This window comes from Hemiscyllium ocellatum, chromosome 33 (genome assembly GCF_020745735.1).
Source record: "Hemiscyllium ocellatum isolate sHemOce1 chromosome 33, sHemOce1.pat.X.cur, whole genome shotgun sequence".
In the NCBI taxonomy this organism is placed as follows: Eukaryota; Metazoa; Chordata; class Chondrichthyes; order Orectolobiformes; family Hemiscylliidae; genus Hemiscyllium; species Hemiscyllium ocellatum.
Window position 1 is genome coordinate 27,469,810 of NC_083433.1, and position 20,638 is coordinate 27,490,447.

Sequence of the window (20,638 nt, forward strand, 5' to 3'; positions counted from 1 at the left end):
GCATTGGATTCAATTCAGACTAAAGCTACCCCTTCTCTTTAAAATGAAAGTAATGCAATTTCCACTCTTTCAAACTGTCACCATCAAACACTCCCAGGACAGGAACAACACAGAGTTAGGTACAGAGAAATGCTCTCTCTACTCTTTTGAACTGTGAATAAAGCCTCCTCTTCACTGTCACCATCAAACTCTCCCAGGACAAGGGCAGCACAGGGTTAAATTTAGAGTCAAGCTTCCTCTACTTTTTCAAAACTGAAATTAAAGTTCCATCTAATCTGTGTCTATCAAATCCTCGAGTACAGGAACAGCACAGGGTTACGTACAAAGTCAAGATCCCTCTACACTGTCTCCATCACACTCTGTAAGGGCAGTGAAAGCATGGGTTTAGACACAGCAAAGCTTCATTGACACTTTCCAATGCAAATGAAAGCTCTCTCAACATTGTCCCCATCAAACACCCAGTCCTGAGACGACACGGGGTTCAATCCAGAGTAAAGCTGCCCCTACTCTTATAACCTGAAAGTAAAGCTACGCACGCCTACCCTTTCACTAAAGTGAAAGTAAAGCCCCTCTCAACACTGTCCCCCTCAAATACTCCCAGGACGAGTAGAGTATGGTGTTAGATACAGAGTAAAGTTCCCTCAATTCCTTTAAACTAAATGTAAAACTTCTTTCATCTGCCCCCATCAAACACTCCCAAGATAGGTACCTCACGAGATTTTCTTCATTGAAAAATGCCGAGTGAGATGCTCGTGTGTGATTATACTCACCCTGAAGCTTTATGTTAAGTTGTCTCTTTTGGAATTGATTCAATTTGGATTCCTGCATCATCACTGCAAGAAGACAGGGGGTGTATAGTTAGTAACAGCCACCAGTGGAACAGCAACAGATGAGGTCCTAGCCTGAGAATTCCCAAGAGTCAGGTCCAGCAATGCCCTCCTTCCTCACTCGGGACTGGGAAGGTGCTGATGGTAAAAAAACTCTTCGGAACACACTCTTCACATTCTTTACTTCTTTACACTTTAAACCTTTGCTGTCCCACTCTACAATCAGATGACTGAAGTCCTACGTTATAACTACCCTAGTCCTTGTACTTTGTAATCTACTTGCTCATTTGTTCTGAGCAACATAGGAGCAGGGGAAGGTTTTTCAGACCATCTGTTCTTCCATTCTAAATTTCCCTGCTATCTTCAATACCTGGAAATATACTGACTTCTTGAACCTGCTCAAAGGCTAACTTTGGGATTGGAAAATTCCTAAGATTCAATATCCTCTGAGTGAAAAGAAAATCCGCATCATCTCAGTCCTAAACGTCTTGTCCCTAACCCTGATCCTGGTTCTCGAGTCCCTCCCACCCAGAGCAACTTGCCTTTCTGCACCCACCTTGTCTCCTCTTTAAGAATTTTGCAAGTTACACTGAGATCGCCAATTCTTCTAACCTCCATAAGAATCTCATCAATCTGTCGTCCTAAAACCATCTATCTGGTGAACTTTCGCGGTGCTCCCTCTGATGCAAGTATATCCTGTGAGTAAGAACTGTACACAGTAGCCTAGGTACAGTCTAATCTGTACAACTGGAACAACATACCTACACTCCCGTATTCAAATCCTCCTGCAATAACGGCTAATATACCATTTGTCTTCCTTTCTGCCTGATGCATGTTATTTCAGTGATTTATGAACAAGGACACCCAGGACGCTTTGACCATCAAAGGAGTGGCACAGTGGCTCAGTAGTTAGCACTGCTGCCTCAGAGCGCCAGGGACCCGGGTTCGGTTCCCACCTCAGGCAACAGTCTGTGTGGAGTTTGCACATTCTCCCTGTGTCTGCTTGGGTTTTCCTGGTTTCCCCCCACAGTCCAAAGATGTGCAGGTCAAGTGAATTGGCCGTGCTAAATTGCCTATTGTGTTAGTGTAGGGGGATGGATCTGGGTGGGTTGCTCTTCGGAGGGTTGGTGTGGACTTGTTGGGCCAAAGGGCCTGTTTCCACACTGTAGGGAATCTAATTTAATCTAACCTTCCAGTCTCTCAGCATGCAAAAAAAACTCTGCACCTCTGTCCCTCCTACCAAAGTGAATAGTCTCACAATTCACCACATTATATTCCATCTGCTCACCTCCTCCAAATTCTTGTTCACTTACTCAGTCTGTCTAAATTTCCTTGAAGTCTCCTTGTATTGTCCTCACAACATATTCCCACCTAGCTCTGTGCCACCCGCAAACTTGGAAATACTACGTTTGGTCCTTGAATCCAAATCATTGAAACTGATTGTGAACAGTTAGCCAAAGCACTGCCCCTTGTTGTACCCCACTGGTCACATCCTGTCAACCTCAGAACAAGCTGTTTACTCCAACTCTGTTTTCAAACATTATTTCCCTTTTGGAAATCCATGTTGATTCTGCCCAATCAGATCATTATTTTGTAAGTGTTCAGTTATCACATTCTCTACAATAGATTTTCCCTGTTTCTCCCTCTCTCCTTATTTAAATCATGAGGTTACATTTGCAACCTTCCAATCTATAGGAACCATTCAGAAACTAAAGAACTGCGTAAAATATTCATGAATAAAATAAACTATTCATCTCTACAGTCACTCCTTTCAACACTCGGGGTTGCAAGTCACCAAGTTACGATATCAGGATCTATCAATTATCAAACCCATTAATTTCTCCAACACTACTTTACTTAGAATACTAATTGTTTTCAGTTCTTCATTCTCACTGGTCCCTTGGATCTCAGTATTTCTGGACGATTTATTGAATCTTCCTTGATGAAGACAAACATGAAGCAATTATTTCACTTCTTGGCCATTTTTGTTTCCCGATACAAATTCTCCTGTTTCTGACATGAATGGATGTAGATTTGTTTTCAAATCTCTTCCTTTTATTCTCTTCCTTTTTACGACCTATGAAACATAAGTAATCTGTTCTTCTGTATCTGATTAGTAAATATTCATATGTGGTTCTTCCTTTAATTATCCTCCTTTGCTCCATATCCTCTGGCTAATTTTTAAGGGCAAATTTAGTTTAACCTTTTGATATAATCAATGTTTTGGGGAGGTGATGACCTTGTGGTATTATCATTAGACTATTAAGCCAAGTAATATTCTGGGAACCTGGGGTTAAATCCCACTATGACAGATAGTGGAATTTGATTGTGTAGGGGGATTAGTTCATAGGTTGGTGCAACATCGAGGGCAGAAGGGCCTGTTCTGCGCTGTAGAGTCATAGAGTCATACAGATGTACAGCACGGAAACAGACCCTTCGGTCCAACCCGTCCATGCCAACCAGATATCTCAACCCAATCTAGTCCCACCTGCCAGCACCCGGCCCATATCCCTCCAAACCCTTCCTATTCATATACCCATCCAAATGCCTCTTAAATGTTGCAATTGTACCAGGCTCTACCACATCCTCTGGCAGCTCATTCCATACCCGTACCACCCTCTGTGTGAAAAAGTTGCCCCTTAGGTCTCTTTTATATCTTTCCCCTCTCACCCTAAACCTATGCCCTCGAGTTCTGGACTCCCTGACCCCAGGGAAAAGACTTTGTCTATTTACCCGATCCATGCCCCTCATAATTTTGTAAACCTCTATAAGGTCACCTGTCAGCCTCCAACGCTGCAGGGAAAACAGCCCCAGCCTGTTCAGCCTCTCCCTGTAGCTCAAATCCTCCAACCCTGGCAACATCCTTGAAAATCTTTTCTGAATCTTTTCAAGTTTCACAACATCTTTCCGATAGGAAGGAGACCAGAATTGCACACAATATTCCAACAGTGGCCTAACCAATGTCCTGTACAGCCGCAACATGACCTCCCAACTCTTGTACTCAATACTCTGACCAATAAAGGAAAGCATACCAAACACCTTCTTCACTATCCTATCTACCTGTGACTCCACTTTCAAGGAGCTATGAACCTGCATTTGAAGGTCTCTTTGTTCAGCTACACTCCCTAGGACCTTACCATTAAGTGTATAAGTGTAATCTTCTATGAATTCAGTAGAAGTTTGGAATTAAGAGTCTAATGAAAACCATGAAGCATTGTCAATTGTTGTAAAAACCCATCTGGTTCACTAATGCCCTTTAGGGAAGGAAACTGCAATCCTTACCTGGTCTGACCTACATGTGACTCCAGACCCACAGCAATGTTCAATATGGGGAAGTGCGAGGTCATCCCCTATGGATCTAAGAAAGATAAATCAAAGTATTTTCTAATTGGCAAAAATGCTGCCCTTGCCATTGACACCCTAAAGAATAACAAAAACTCAAGAGTGATACTTGGTGTCAATACATTAATTTATGAATCAGGTTACACAAACTGGATTTGGATTCTCCTTAATAGAGAACATTAGAAATAATCTCTCTGATTAGGAGTCTCTATCTATCCATTACATCCATTACAATGAGGCAGTATTTTATAATTAGACTAATCATACAAAAATGGGAGTGGAAATCATAGAATTTCTACACTGTGGAAGCAGGCCATTCAGTCCATCGAGTCCACACTGACCCTCCAAAGAGCATCTAACCCAGACACACATCCCTGTGACCCTGCGTTTCCAGGCTAACCCACAATCCCTGCACATTATGGGCAGTTTAGCATGGCCAATCCACCCTAACCTGCACATCTTTGGATTATGAGAGGAAACTGGAGAAGCCGATGGAAACCCACACATGAACAGGAGAATGTGCAAACTCCACACAGTTGCCCAAGCTCTTTGCCCTCAGAAAACTTTGGAGGCTGGGAGTCAATTGAAAATTGAGACTGACGGATTTTTGTTAACAAAGCGCATGGGAATACCACCACTTTCAAGTTCCCCTTCATGCCAATCACCATCCTGGCTTGGAAATATATTGTCGTTCATTCAATGTCACAGGATCAAAATCCTGGAACACCCTCCCTAATAGCATTGTGGGTGTCCCTTAATCCTAAAGACTACAGCAGTTCAAGAAGGCAGCTCACTGCCACCTTTTCCAGCACAGTTAGGGATGGGAAATAAATGTTGGCCTAGCCCTAGCCTCACATTTCCTGCTCTTTATTTCCACGCTGTGCTCTCCGTACAGTTTATTGTTAATTCATAGAATCATAGAGTCCCAATAGTGTGGAAGCAGGCTTTTTGATCCATCAAATCCACAATGACATTCCAGAGAGCATCCCACCCCCCTACCCCTACACTTCTCATGGTTAACCCAGCTAGCCTGCACATCCCTGAACATTGTGGGCAATTTGGCATGGCCAATCTACCTAACCTACACATAGAGTCATAGAGATGTACAGCATGGAAACAGACCCTTCCGTCCAACTCGTCCACGCCAACCAGATCTCCTAAGTTAATCTAGTCCCATTTGGCCCATATCCCTTCCTATTTACGTACACATCTAGATGCTTTTTAAATGTCGTAATTGTATCAACCTCTACCACTTTCTCAGGCAGCTCATTCCATACACGTACCAACCTCTGCATGAAAAGGTTGCCTCTTAGGTCCCTTTTATATCTTTCCCCTCTCACCTTAAACCTATGTCCTCTAGTTTTGGACTCCCCTAACCTGGGGGAAAAAAAACATGGCTATTGACTCTATCTATTTCCCGTATGATTTTATAAACCTCGATAAGGCCACCCCTCAACCTCCAACGCTCCAGGGAAAATAACCACAAAAGTTTACCGGAATGATTCCTGGAATGGCAGGGGCAGCATATGAAGAGAGATTGGATCTGGTAAGGCTTTATTCACTGGAGCTTTGAAGAATAATAGACAATAGGTGCAGAAGTAGGCCATTCTGCCCTTCGAGCCAGCATCACCATTCATTAGGATCATGGCTGATCATCCTCAATCAGTATCCTGTTCCTGCCTTATCCCCATATCCCTTGATTCCACTATCCTTAAGCGCTCTATCCAACTCTTTCTTGAAAGTATCCAGAGACCTGGCCTCCACAGCCTCCTGGGGCAGGCATTCCACACACCCACCACTCACTGGGTGAAGTAGTTTCTCCTCAACTCTGTTCTAAGTGGCCTACCCCTTATTTTTAAACTGTGTCCTCTAGTTCAGGACTCACCCATCAGCGGAAACATGCTTCCTGCCTCCAGAGTGTCCAATCCTTTAATAATCTTATACGTCTCAATCAGATCCCCTCTCAGCCTTCTAAATTCAAGGGTAAACAAGCCCAGTCGCTGTAATTTTTCAGCGTAAGATAGAGCCGCCATTCCGGGAATTGACCTCGTGAACCTAAGCTGCACTCCGTCAATAGCCAGAGTGTCTTTCCTCAAATTTGGAGACCAAAACTGCGCACAATATTCCAGGTGCGGGTCTCACCAGGGCCTGTACAGCTGCAGAAGAACCTCTTTGCTTCTATACTCAATTCCTCTTGTTATGAAGGCCAGCATACTATTAGCTTTCTTCACTGCCTGCTGTACCTGCATGCTTGCTTTCATTGACTGATGTACAAGATCTCTCTGTACTGCCCCTTTACCTAACTTGACTCCATTTAGGTAGTAATCTGCCTTCCTGTTCTTGCCACCAAAGTGGATAACCACACATTTATCCACATTAAACTGCATCTGCCATGCATCTGTCCACACACCTAGCCTGTTCAGATCACCCTGTAATCTCCTAACATCCTCCTCACACTTCACCCTGCCGTACAGCTTTGTATCATCAGCAAATTTGCTAATATGACTTTTAAAACCATCATCTATATCATTAATGTACATTGTAAAAAGCTGCGGTCCCAGCACTGATCCCTGCAGTACCCCACTGTCACCGCCTGCCATTCTGAAAGGGACCCATTTATCACTACTCTTTGTTTCCTGTCAGCCAAACAATTTTCAATTTTGCCCCGAATACCAAGCACCCTAATTTTGCTCACTACCCTTCTATGTGGGACTTTATCAAAGGCTTTCTGAAAGTCCAGGTACACTGCATCCACTGGATCTCCCTTGTCCACCTTCAGAGTTACATCCTCAAAAAATTCCAGAAGATTAGTCAGGCATGATGTCACCTTCATAAATCCATGCTGACTCTGACCTATCCTGTTACTGCTATCCAGATGGGTCGTAATTTCATCCTTTATAACTGACTCCAGCATCTTTCCCACCACTGAGGTCAGACTAACTGGTCTATAATTCCCTGCTTTCTCTCTCCCTCCTTTCTTAAAAAGTGGGACAACATTAGCCACCTCCAATCCGCAGGAACTGATCCTGAATCTATAGAACATTGGAAAATGATCACCAATGCATCCACGATTTCTACAGCCACCTCCTTCAGTACCCTGGGATGTAGACCATCAGGTCCCAGGGACTTACCAACCTTCAGACCTAACAATCTCTCCAACACCAATTCCTGCCTAATATAAATTCCCTTCATTTCAGGTCCTTCAGCCACTGTTACCTCTGGGAGATTGCTTGTGTCTTCCCCTTCCCCAGTGAACACAGATCTGAAGTACCAATTCAACTCTTTTGCTATTTCTTTGTTCCCCGTAATATATTCACCCGTTTCTGTCTTCAAGGGCCCAATTTTAGTCTTAACCATTTTTTTCCCTTTCACATACCGACAAAAGCTTTTACTATCCCCCTTTATATTTTTGGCCAGTTTACCTTCGTACCTCATTTTTTCTCTGCGTATTTCCTTCTTAGTAATCCTCTGTTGTTCTCTAAAAGCTTCCCAGTCCTCTATTTTCTCACTCATCTTTGCTATGTTATACTTTTTCTCTTTTGACTTTATATGTTTCTTAACTTCCCTCATCAGCCACGGCCACCCATGCCTCCTCTAAGGATCTTTCTTCCTTTTTGGAATGAACTGATCCTGCATCTTCTGCATTATACCCAGAAATACCTGCCATTGTTAACAGAAATAGAAACCTATAAAATTCCAACGTAGTAGGTAGGTTAAATGCAGACAGGATACTCCTGATGATGGGGGAAGTTTAGAACCAGGGGTCATGATTGAAGGATACGAGGTAAACTATTTAGGAGTGAGATGAGGAGAAATATCTTCATCCTGTGAATGGTGAGCCTGTGGAATTCTCTGGCACAGAAAGCAGTTGAGGCCAAATCATGGAATGTTTTCATGTTGGAGTTAAATAAGAGTTCTTAGGGTGACAGTGAGGGAACAGTGACCAGGTGACAGTGACCAGGGTATGGTGACCAGAGGAGAAAGTGGGAGCAGGATACTGAGTTGGAAGCTCAGCATGATAATTTGGAATGGTAGTCTTTGGACCTGTGGGAGAGAAGCAGAGCACCCGGAAGAAACCCATGTAAGACACGGGGAGAATGTACAAACTCCACGCAGTTTCCCAAGGCTGGAATTGAACCCAAATCCCTGGCATTGTGCAGCAGCATGCTGCCCTCAACCGTGAGCAATCTCACCTTTCAACAGCTCCTGGGTCTCTTTGCTGTATGATGCTCTGGCACAATTCCAGAATCCAATGCCAGTTTGCCCTTTAGCCGTTCCCTGATTGCTTGCCATGTTCCAGTGGTTGGCAGTCAGCTGCTGGCGTTGATGAATAGACTGGACCAGGGGCTGGCCAGTGTTAGACACAGAGCAGGAACACCACAACCCGACTCGTGACCGAAGGGAGAGGCCCAAGACTGACCACAAGACAGGACGACAGCAACCAGAGACTGGACCAGGAGCCAGGTGGATAATGACTGGGGTGGAGTCGTGGGAACAGTGATCAGAGACTGGGCCAGTGGGCCTGAGGGGACAGTGACCAGGGGATAGTGACCAGGGAGACAATGAGGGGACAGTGGCCAGCAGGACAGTGACCAGGGGACAGTGACCAGGGGGATAGTGACCAGAGGGACAGTGACCAGGGGACAATGACCAGGGGGACAGTGACCAGGGGACGATGACTAGGGGGACGGTGACCAGGGGGAGAGTGACCAGGGGATAATAACCAGGGGACAGTGACCAGGGGGACAGTGACCAGGGGGACAGTGACCAGGGGGACAGTGAGGGGACAGTGACCAGGGGACGGTGACCAGGGGGAGAGTGAAGGGACGGTGACCAGGGGGACAGTGAGGGGACAGTGACCAGGGGGAGAGTGACCAGGGGAGAGTGACCAGGGGGACAGTGACCAGGGGGAGAGTGAGTGGATGGTGACCAATGGGAGAGTGACCAGGGGACAGTGACCAGGGGGACAGTGAGGGGACAGTGACCAGGGGAGAGTGACCAGGGGACAGTGACCGAGGGGACAGTGACCAGGGGGAGAGTGACCAGGGGGACAGTGAGGGGACAGTGACCAGGGGGAGAGTGACCAGGGGGAGAGTGACCAGGGGGACAGTGACCAGGGGACAGTGACCAGGGGAGAGTGACCAGGGGACAGTGAGGGGACAGTGACCAGGGGAGAGTGACCAGGGGACAGTGAGGGAACAGTGACCAGGGGGAGAGTGACCAGGGGACAGTGAGGGAACAGTGACCAGGGTAGAGTGACCGCAAACAAGTGTGTGGGGCAGAAAGGGACAGTGACAGAGAGTGACCAGCGGCCGGAGGGAGATTAAGCCGGTGATGGACAGAGAGTGACCAGCGGCCGGAGGGGCAGCGGTTTGGTGTCAGCTCCTGTTGCTATGGTGACGGTGAGCCCGCCCCGTCCTCCCAGCGAGCAGCGCGGCGACCGGAAGCGGAAGCCTGGGCACGCGGAAGCACTGGCTGCAGAGCAGTGAGGGGGGCATCATCCTGCACCCAGGGCCGGCAGGGGTTTGTTGGGTCAGCTACTATCCCAGCAGACGGCTATAATGTTGAGTGAGGTCACCGCACAGGTATTGTGTGTAGGTATAGGAAGGACGTGTTTGCACTAGAGAGGGAGCAGGGCAGAACCACCAGGATGTTGCCTGGGCTGAAGCACTTCAGCTAATGGAGAGAGGCTGGAGTTGCTTTTCTCAACAGTAGAGATGCCTGAGATCTGTTTGAGTGACACAAAGTGGAGGGGCATTCACAGGCAGGCAGGGAGAAACCTTCCCCCGAGCTGAGGTTAGTAACGAGGGATACAGTTTTAAGGTAAAAGAGCAGGAGGCCTGAGGAACAACTTATTTTTCGAAAGAGGGTTGTATCTGGAATTCACTCCCTGAAAGGATGGTAGAGGTGGGGACCCTCTCAACATTTTAGTAGTATTTAGATGAACACTTCAAATGCCACATACAAGGCTCTGGGCCAAATGTCAGAAATTGGGAGTTATAGTATAGGACCTCTTTCCGTGCTGTAAATATTGTGACTCTAATACGGACATTAGAGCAGCTATAGATGAGCTTTCGAACACACATTTTCATTATCATTAACGCCACTTATTTTTCCTCCCACAATATTGTCAACGCTGTTTATCTGCTGCTGAAGCCCAGAATCATGCCTTTATACCTCTTTGACCAAGTGTTTGGTCAGAAATTGTATGTGGTGTGATGCTATTATTCTGTTTTATAACATCTTTGCAAAACCCTTTTTGATGTTTGAATGCATTAAAGGCACTATTGTAATACAAGTTGTAGAATTATTGTTATAGATAAACAAGTGCCAATGATTAACCAGCAGGGCATTTTTTAAATTCACTCTTGGGATATGAACGTTGCTGGCTGTCTGGCACATTATCACCTGTCTCTAGCTGCCCTTGAGAAGGTCATGGTGAGCTATCTTCTTGAACTGCTGCAGTCCACATGCTGTAGTTTGACCCTGAGGGAGGGAATTTCAGAATTTTGATTCAGCGACAGTGAAGGAATAACAACATTTTCAGGTCAGGATGGTGAGTGGCTTGGAGGGGAACCTGCAGGTGGTGATGTTCTTGTGTATCTGCTGCCCTTGACCTTCTGGATGGAAGTAATCGAGTGTTTGCTGTTTAAGGATCTTTGGTGAATTTCTGCAGTGCACCTTGTGGATGGCATGGAGGTATTCTAAAAAAACACCAAATACGCAGTGACAACTTGCTTAAAGGAGAAAGATTTCCTCTGATCAGGGTACATGCACAAAACTGACATGTCAATGAGATTCTGAATCACAGGTGACTCCCACTCATAAACCAGAGACACACTTGGACAACGTTCCATTTTATTGGTCCCAATTTTACCCATTTTGTTAGGAGAATAATATAGCTTTAGAACAATGTTTGGGTGTTTCAATAAATATTATATACAAATAGGTAAGGCAGAGTAACAGCTAAAGAAATTATCTGTATCAGCAAATCCATTCAATTCACTTGAGGACAGCAACCCTATAACTACCAAAAACAAAAAAGGCACCAATCCTCACTCTGCTGTAAGTACAAAAAATGCATTCAATAAAAGAGTTGACAGTAAATTGAATTAAGGCTTATATTTGGCATCCGTTCCTGTATGCGTTAGATATTAATATATTTAATGCTAAGAACCTAAAATATCACAAAATAAATTGTGTTAACCAGGGCAACAGTGCATATGCCACAGCTCAGACCAACATACATATTGTTTCTCAATCAATCTCTGGAAGCATAGAGTTAAGTTCAAAATACAGATCCAAAAGCCCCTGATAAAGCGCAGCTGATGTGTGAATGCACTGTGATGTTTAGTTGCTTGCTGGTTCTGTGTGTTCAAATGTAAATGAACCCTAGGAAACACTAACTGATCAAGTGTAAAGACCTTCACTGTATCAGGCTAATGTCAGCAGCCCACCAACATGTTAAGGGTTAGGCTCAGGTCAAAAGAACAAACATTCACCAGTTTGGAGTGAATGCTAATTGGTATTATGAGTGATGGGCACTGTGATTGGCAGATTAAATACCAATGAAGGTTTCAGATTGAACCTGGTGAGGAATTACATCAACAACACAGTTCAAGTTGAGATACTAGGAGCCAACTGAAGTACAATATTATCAGGGACATTAGATAATAAAGCATAAAGTCACTCATGCCTGCAGCTGCACACTGTCAGAACAGCTGCTTGTGTGCTCAATTCTGCATGCTCACATTACGTACATACTTATGTACTACTACTGATGTTCCAAGGAGAACATTAATCCTACCAAGCATCGTTTGTAACAATCGGTGCCTCACTTCTGAAACTAATTCTAACCCAACACTGATGTGAAAATATGACGACTGCAGCAGAATGGAGCGTGTTATGAAGTTTTCAGTTTGCAGCTTGGTCACTGTTCAGAGATTCCCCTGATGAGGTGGAGGTCCACAGCCCACAGATTCTAGAAAGGTCTTTCATGAATACACTTTGTATATCCTGTTTCATTCTGAAAAGTGCTTCTGATTTACTTGTATGGTGCAAAATTATTAAAGGTTAGGAAACATTCCAGAGTCCCCCTACATTGCACAGAACTCCATTATTATCAGTGCTGAAACAAAAAAGGGAGTGTTCCAGTCAATAGCCCCTTCAAGACTCAAACCGTGCTCATAACGAGCAGTGGACAGGTGTCAGCACTATGTCTCAACACCAAAGCCTGTATGACACACGACACAGTCTTGAGACATAGGTGAATGCCTTGGGCTCCAGCTCTCTGCCTATCCATTCCCAGCCTTGTTGATTCTGTCACTGTGCCTGCTCATGATTTGGATGCTGACTGCCCTGTGTTTGATCATGATTCATTGCTTTAAGGTCTCTCTGTATTAACTGCTTTACATTATCCAGTGGAAGAGAGGCACAGTAATTGCAGCAACAACTGGCATTGTAACTCCACAGTTACTGATCAAGCTGCGTTCTGACCACGCAGAGTCAGTTCTGGGCTAAGGATGCCTTCTGACCCTGGTTGTTGATAAGCAGAGGGCAGGAATCATTCAACTCATCTGTTCAGACTCTCATAAATGGGTAAATGGGATGGTAAGAAATGGTCAACATTAGAGTGGAGCTGGAAAAGCACAGCAGGTCAGGCTGCATCCGAGGAGCAGGAAAACCGACGTTTCGGGCAAAAGCCCTTCATCAGGAATTCCCGAAACGTCGATCCTCCTGCTCCTCGGATGCTGCCTGACCTGCTGTGCTTTTCCAGCACCACTCCAATCCTGACCCTAACCTCCAGCATCTGCAGTACCCAATTTCGCCTGGTAAGAAATGATAGCCACCACTGGCATTACACAATACTGTATATTGGAGAAACTATTTAGACTGGTCGCAATCATGACATCGAATCTTATTGCTGAGATTCTAGCTCTGGCCCCTGTCACAAACTCAAATTTCACGACCCTGGGTATCTACCTGATACAATACCTCACCTCAACACCCCTTCCCCAGAGTGCTTGATGTAATGCATCCTCCTCACCCAATTGTCCAGGGCACTGCAAAACCACCAGAATGGACAGTGTCTGCAGCCCTGGAGTACACAGTACCTATCGAACCCTCCACACCAGAGAGTTCAGCACCTGTAACCCCAGAATGGCCTGTCCTCCATCGCACTAAGTATCAGTATGGGTGTACATGATATTGACATGTTGTCACTGGTAAGGTACTGTTTTTGAATACTCTTGTTGCAAAGATTTCAGTTACAACTGAGAAAGATTGAGAACTTTCTTGTGACGACAATAGTAAATGCTGTACCACAAGATAACCAGCACGCACAGACAGGTAACAATCTGGAGACTTTAGAGTCATTGTGAGAGTTGCTAGGTCTTGAGAAAACTATTTGTGCAGTGATAGGGCATTGCATGGCAGGAACTGAACAGATCTTCACAGACTGAAAACAAAACTCCAGAGCAATACGTGATGCTGGTGTGACTTGGCCACAGTGAACCACCACAGAGTCAGGCAGAGCCTGTACCTGTGAAACTGCACAAAACTGGACAGTGGGAAAAGGCAGGTTTTAGCTTGAGAAAGAATAATGAATGTGTCTCAGCTGTTGTGTAAAATGCACTAAATACAAATTATACAGGACTGTAGTGACTTCTATTGCACATCAACTAAGGATATATAGTAAATAATCTCTGACAGCACCATGATGGAGCTGCCTAATGTCAGTATGAGACCAGATCTTCTTCCTATGAACAATCAGCAATTGCTGCCAAGTTGAACCAGTCCCAAAAAGTGCCGACCCGTTGGTCAATGTCAGCTGGTGCTGCACTTGCAGCTTCCCATTCTTTCCAGCATTCCACCAATCACAAATTCTTCTCTTTGGCACTTTTTGACTTTACTTCTGGCTTGTTGCCTAGAAATTTCAACATTTTGCTGGGTTTGAATTTTAATTTTTTCTTTATTTCACTATTGGGATCCTTGTGAAAGTCTGTTTAAAAAAGAAAGCAAGCAGTCAAATCTCTGAAGTAGACAAATGCATGGTCAGGGCCCATCCACTGTACCAGATCCCCTCCCCCACAAAAGCCTCTGGGGAGGGTCAGAGTCTCATCCTCAAGAGCCCAAACATGATAACCAGATGCAGACATATAGCAGCTAAAATGTAAAACATGTTCCAAGTGCTTGACATGTTCATTATTGAACACAATTTGACTGTGGTCGGGTGAGGAAATAGTGGCACAGATGACTGGAAGTCTAGATATGAAGAGAGGTTTGAAAGAGCATCTTTGAAGGTTGAGTGGGACAGAGGGGTTTACGACCTGACTGGATAGCTGAAGGTGCAGCTGACAACATGGAGTCATTAAACCAGGGGAAGTGCTAAAAGCCAGAATCTGATGAGTCGAGGTAATTGGGAGGATCTAACAACTGCAGGATTGGGGAAATGAGGACAACAATTTCCTAATTGAGGCATTACTCAACCGGGTACCCTGGTAAGTCAGTGCACAGGATAGGCAACAGTGCTGTGCCCCTTTGTGTACCATTATACAAAACACTGTTTGATAGTCCCGAGAGAAAACACAGTATTAAAATGAACATAAAACCATTACTAGACACAGGCAGAGATCATGTATGGAAGATCCCAGCCAGATGGGTCAGGTTACTCCACAGAGTGATGTGACATGACTAATTGTGTATTTAACAAGATGATGTTGAGCAGTGGGAAGACTTGAAGCTTTAAACCAGCAGAGGGCAGACAGAGCTGGGTTTAATGTTCCATCTTTTAACATTGCCTGGGAGTGCCAGAGTATATTTCCAGAAGGCATTTGATAAGGTGTGACATCAAAATTACCGCAGAAAACAAAAGCGCGTGATGCAAAAGTAGAAGATTGGCTCGTGAGCAGAAATTACAGTATGCATAAATAGAGCACGGTGGCACAGTGGGGCGGCACGGTGGCACAGTGGTTAGCACTGATGCCTCACAGCGCCAGAGACCTGGGTTCAATTCCCACCTCAGGCGACTGACTGTGTGGAGTTTGCACATTCTCCCCGTGTCTGCGTGGGTTTCCCCCGGGTGCTCCGGTTTCCTCCCACAGTCCAAAGATGTGCAGGTCAGGTGAATTGGCCATGCTAAATTGCCCGTAGTGTTAGGTGAAGGGGTAAGTGTAGGGGTATGGGTGGGTTGCGCTTCAGCGGGTCGGTGTGGACTTGTTGGGCCGGAGGGCCTGTTTCCACACTGTAGGTAATCTAATCTTTGACTGATCAGCGAGATGTGACGGGTTGAGTCCTGCAGGGGTCTGTGATGGGGTCCCAGCATATTACAATCTACACCAGTGACTTAGATGAGAGAAGCAAAGACATGGCGATGAAATTTGCAGATGACAGCAGGATAGGTAGGAAAGGATGTTGTGAAGACAGAAGGAGCTTTTAGATTAAAGTCGATGGAATGATCTGGCCAATGCAATATAATTTGGGAAAAAGTTATTCATTTTGGCAGGAAAAATTAAAAAGCATCCGAGGAAAAAGGCTCTTACGGTCCACTCTATTTAACCCTCTATTTACCTTATATGTCTCGATTAAGTCGCCTCTCAACCTCTTTCTCTCTAACAAAAACTACCTCATGTCCCTCAACCTTTCCTCATAAGACCTTCCCTCCATACCAGGAAACATCCTAGTAAATCACCTCTGAACCCTTTCCAAAACTTCCACATTCTTCCTATAATGGGGTGAACAGAACTGTATACAATACTCCAAGTGTGACCGCACCAGAGTTTTGTACAGCTGCAGCATGGCCTCATGGCTCCAAAACTCAATCCTTCTACCAATAAAAGCTCACACACCGTACATGCCTTCTTCACAACCCTATCAACCTGGGTGACAACATGTACATGGACACTGAGATCTCTTTGCTCATCTACACTACCATTAGCCCATTACTCTTTATTTCTGTTGCTCCTTCCAAAGTGAATCACCTCACACTTTTCAGCAATAAACTCTATTTGCCACCTCTCAGCCTAGCTCTGCAGCTTATTTATGTCCCTCTGTAACCTGCAACATCCTTCCTCACTACCCACAACTCCTCCAACCTTGGTGTCATCGCAAATTTACCAACTCATCCTTCTATGCCCTCATCTAGGTCTTTTATGAAAATGACAAACAGCAGTGGCCCCAAAACAGATCCTTGAGGTACAGCACTAGTAACGAACTCCAGGACGAACATTTCCCATCAACTACCACCCTCTGCCTTCTTTCAGTTGGCCAACTTCTGATCCAAACCACTAAATCACCCTCCATCCCATGCCTCTGCATTTTGTGTAATAGCCTACCGTGGGGAACCTTATCAAACCCCTTACTGAAATCCATATACACCACATCAACCACTTTACCCTCATCCACCTGTTTGGTCACTATCTCAAAGAACTGAATAATGTTTGTGAGGTACGCCCTACCCTTCACAAAATCTTGTTGACTATCCCTAATCAAATTATTCCTCTCTAGATAATTATAAATCCCATCTCTTTTAACCTTTTCCAACTCTTTACCCACAACCAAAGTAAGGCTCACTGATATATAATTACCAGGGTTGTCCCCACTCCCCTTCTTGAACAAGGGGACATTTGTTATCCTCCAGTCATCTGGCACTATTCCTGTAGACAATGATGACATAAAGATCAAAGATCAAAGCCAAAGGCTCTGCAATCTCCTCCCTGGCTTTCCAGAGAATCCTAGGATAAATCCCATCTGGCCCAGGGGACTTATCTATTTTTACACTTTCCAGAATTGCTCATATCTCCTCCTTGTGAATGTTAATCGTGTCTAGTCTAGTAGCCTGTATCTCAGTATTCTCAACATTGTCTTTTTCCAGTGTGAATACTGATGAAAAATATTCATTTAGCACTTCCCCAATCTCCTTGGACTCCACGCACAACTTCCCACTACTGTCCTTGATTGGCCGTAATCTTTCTTTAGTCATTCTTTTATTCCTGCTATACTTCTGTGTTTTATGCTTCAGATAAATACAGAAGAACCTCGATTATCCCAAGGACACGGGCAGAGAGTATTTCATTTGGTTACTTGAATTCCAGGTAACAATTTAGTCAAGCACTGGGACCTTGTGATCTTGCCGGATAATCCGATATTCGGATAATCAAATGCCAAATAATTGACGTTCCTCTGTCTTTCTATGGGTGGCACGGTGGCACAGTGGTTAGCACTGCTGTCTCACAGCGCCTGAGACCCGGGTTCAATTCCCGACTCAGGCGACTGACTGTGTGGAGTTTGCACGTTCTCCCCGTGTCTGCGTGGGTTTCCTCCGGGTGCTCCGGTTTCCTCCCACAGTCCAAAGATGTGCGGGTCAGGTGAATTGGCCATGCTAAATTGCCCGTAATGTTAGGTAAGAGGTAAATGTAGGGGTACGGGTGGGTTGCGCTTCGGCGGGTCAGTGTGGACTTGTTGGGCCGAAGGGCCTGTAAGTAATACTCCACACTGTAAGTAATCTAATCTAATCTAATCTATTGGTCAAATTTTCCGGTTAGGCATTCTAAACTTATTCTATAAATTCAGAAAATGTCAAATCCAGAATGACATGGTCCCAATATTCTGATCTGGAGAAATTACAATGTATATTATGTGTAAATGATAACATCTTGCATTTAAATGGTGCCATTACGGTAGTGAAACATTGTTTAACAGACTTCTGTCAATCACTGCACAAAAAGTGACACCAAACCAGGTAATGAGATATTTGGGCAGATGACCAAATGTTTAGCCAAAGAAGTTGATTTTAAGAAACACCTTAAATGGAGGAATAGAGGCAGTGACATTGAGAAAGGCAATTCAAGAGTTCAAGGCCATGACCACCTATGGTGGGATGAAGAATAAAAAAATCAGAGATGCTCAGGAGGTCAGGTATCTTGGAGCTCTGCAGAACTACAGGTGGTTAGGGATGAATGGGCAGGGCCAGCTAATGAGTTAAGGGAATTTTACAATGTTCTTAACATGAAGCCAATGTAGTTGAGTGACCATAGGTGGTGGTGTGTAAATTATATTTGGAGCAAATACCTTACCTTTGTTTTTTATCATTGCTGCCAGCAATTTATCTTCCTCTTCCTCTCTGTAAGACAGGAATGAGAATTACCTCATCGTTTTCACTCTCTTACGTTAAACAAAATTACAATGTACTCGACAATCCTGTATTGATCATCTTCAGATGGAAAGATCGTACCTCAATATCCTGGGTCAGTTAATCTGACAGAAAGCTGGTAACCCACTATCCTACTACTCCAGCACCCTAATCATAGTGATTTCTCTCATTTTCTCCTGATCCATCTCAGACTATTCCCTTCTTTGATTTCTCTTTCCATTTCTGGGGATAGGGTGTCCACTATTGGCTCTCAGCCACCTCAACTACACTCCTTCCTGCAAGGATTCTATTCCATTCTCCCAGTTTCTCCATGGCTTCTGACCTGCTCCCACATTCCACTGGGTTGCCTCAGAAATGTTGTCCTTCTCCCTCAACAGAAGACTGTTCCTTTGCCAATAACCGAGCCTTGAGCCATGTTGGTCTCATCTCCCACAGTTCTGCCCTCATTTCTTCCCCACCCTCCCACATCAGTGCTAGGATTCCTCTTGCCCTCATTCTCCACCCAAATAGTCTCTGCACTCAAAGAATAATGCCCTGCCATTTCTACCACCTCCAGCAGGATACCACTGCCAAACACAACCTCCCCTTCTCACCAACACCGTCAGCATTCCATGGGACTGTTCCTCTGTGACATCCTGCTCCACTCTTACATCATTCCTAACATTTCCTCACTCCCCCAAGGCACCTTCCCATGTAATCAGAGAAGATGTAACATTTGCCCTTTCACCTCCTTACTGAGGCCCCGAGCACAGCGTCTAGACGTACGTCTTTCAATGCAGTCTACTGCATTCACTGCTCACAATGCAGCTCCTTTACACAGCAGGATCAAACACAGACTGGGTGACCACTTTGTGGAAAACCTCCTGTCAGTAAGAATGACTAACCTTCCAGTTGCTTGCTATTTTATACACCATCTTGCTGTCATGTGAACATTTCCACCCTGGGCATCCTTCAATGAATCTCAATACAAACTTGAAGAACAACATGTTGTTTTCTGCTTAAGCACTTTATATCCTCAAGGTTTTAGTACTGAACTCCAACGATTTCATGGCACACTCTGGTCTCCATTTTGACTGAATTACACCACCCTTCAAAACCAGTGTTTCATTGGCTTTGCATTCACTAATTACTTACACCGACATGATGTCTCCATCTCTTCTTGACCATGATGAATACTCACTTTGTCTTCTACTCTGGGCCTCCCCTTCAATCTGGTTCACTTGTTCCTCCTCCCCCTTTATTAAGAGCAGGAAGACCAACTGTTTTCCAGCCCTTTTCACTCCTCAAGAGGAGCTATCCTGAACTTGCAACATGAACTGGTTCTCTTGCCACAGATGCTGTCAGACCTGTTGAGTTTCCTGCACTGTCTATTTGTGTGACCCTAAATACTGAATAGGTTACCGCTGCCGGTCTTCATCCAGGCTGTTGATGATGGCATTTCTTTGCTCGATGACCGTAATCAACTCCTGCATCAACTCTGCCTCTCGCGCTCGATCCTCATCAGTCCAATCTTTCTCTGCAGGGACAAGTGAAGCAGTGAGCAGCCTGAAGGAACTGAGTGGGGAAGCTAAACCCTGAGTGTACTGTGCAACCACAACTCACCCGGTTTGTTAAGTAGACAGCGTAGTTCATACTCCACGTCAGCTTGCCGTTCCTCCAAATTCTGCTGCTTGAAACTGCGTGATAGGACAGGGTTCACATTACAGCAACAGATTTCAGACTGGGGCAGCCTCCCCAGTTAAACAACAACAATTCCTATAGTGAAGGTTATCTAGCCAGACTCCTTCACTAACCCATTAGGGCGAGGAAATGGCAGCGCACTTTATCCAACAGTTACTGTCCTCATTCTCTCACCACCCATGCAGTCCCTGGAGACTCCCATGCCTGGTCAGGTCAGGCCCATCAGTGGTGGATTAGGGGCTGGGACAACTCATTGATTTAAAACTTCACTACGGAGCAGAGCAACAGCCTGGGGCCAAAACACAGGAGCCTGATGATAGACCAGGCAAAATAACAATTGATAGAGGAACAGGCACAAGGAGCAGGCAGTACAGCAAAGAAAAGGGGGAAGGGAGTAAAGGGAAAGAGAAGCAAAGGAGGAAACAGGGCTGGAATGGCACTATCACTCTGTTTCATTTAAAGCCCATAATCAGATGATAAACTGCATCAGTCCGAGTTGATCTAGCTGTGCTGCAGAGGAACACAGGTGGAAACACAGCTTTGCACAAACACGCTAAACTTACACACAGGGTGCAACACAGCACGAGAAAAAAACAGCTTTGTCTCACAAATTTGATTGAGTTTTTCAGCACGTGATGAA

General features: G+C 45.0%; 2 protein-coding genes across 3 annotated transcripts in view; both read right to left on the bottom strand.

Moving 5' to 3' along the window:
* c33h22orf23 (chromosome 33 C22orf23 homolog) overlaps positions 1 to 9,549 on the bottom strand; it is a 30,761-nt gene extending 21,212 nt beyond the window's left edge. The window contains exons 1-3 of one of the 2 annotated variants that reach the window (XM_060849523.1): positions 8,363 to 9,002; positions 4,110 to 4,185; positions 771 to 833 (exon numbers count right to left, since the gene is read on the bottom strand). In XM_060849523.1, coding sequence (XP_060705506.1) covers positions 771 to 831 — 61 coding nt within the window. In that variant the 5' untranslated portion in view covers positions 832 to 833; positions 4,110 to 4,185; positions 8,363 to 9,002. Of the gene's footprint in view, positions 1 to 770; positions 834 to 4,109; positions 4,186 to 8,362 lie in introns of both variants that reach the window. The other variant, XM_060849522.1, reaches the window with a different exon arrangement.
* A 1,491-nt stretch (positions 9,550 to 11,040) lies between these two features.
* Positions 11,041 to 20,638, bottom strand: part of micall1a (MICAL-like 1a) — a 90,258-nt gene continuing 80,660 nt past the window's right edge. The window contains exons 13-16 of the mRNA XM_060849381.1: positions 19,921 to 19,994; positions 19,720 to 19,834; positions 18,242 to 18,288; positions 11,041 to 14,169 (exon numbers count right to left, since the gene is read on the bottom strand). Coding sequence (XP_060705364.1) covers positions 14,045 to 14,169; positions 18,242 to 18,288; positions 19,720 to 19,834; positions 19,921 to 19,994 — 361 coding nt within the window. The 3' untranslated portion in view covers positions 11,041 to 14,044. The remainder of the gene's footprint in view (positions 14,170 to 18,241; positions 18,289 to 19,719; positions 19,835 to 19,920; positions 19,995 to 20,638) is intronic.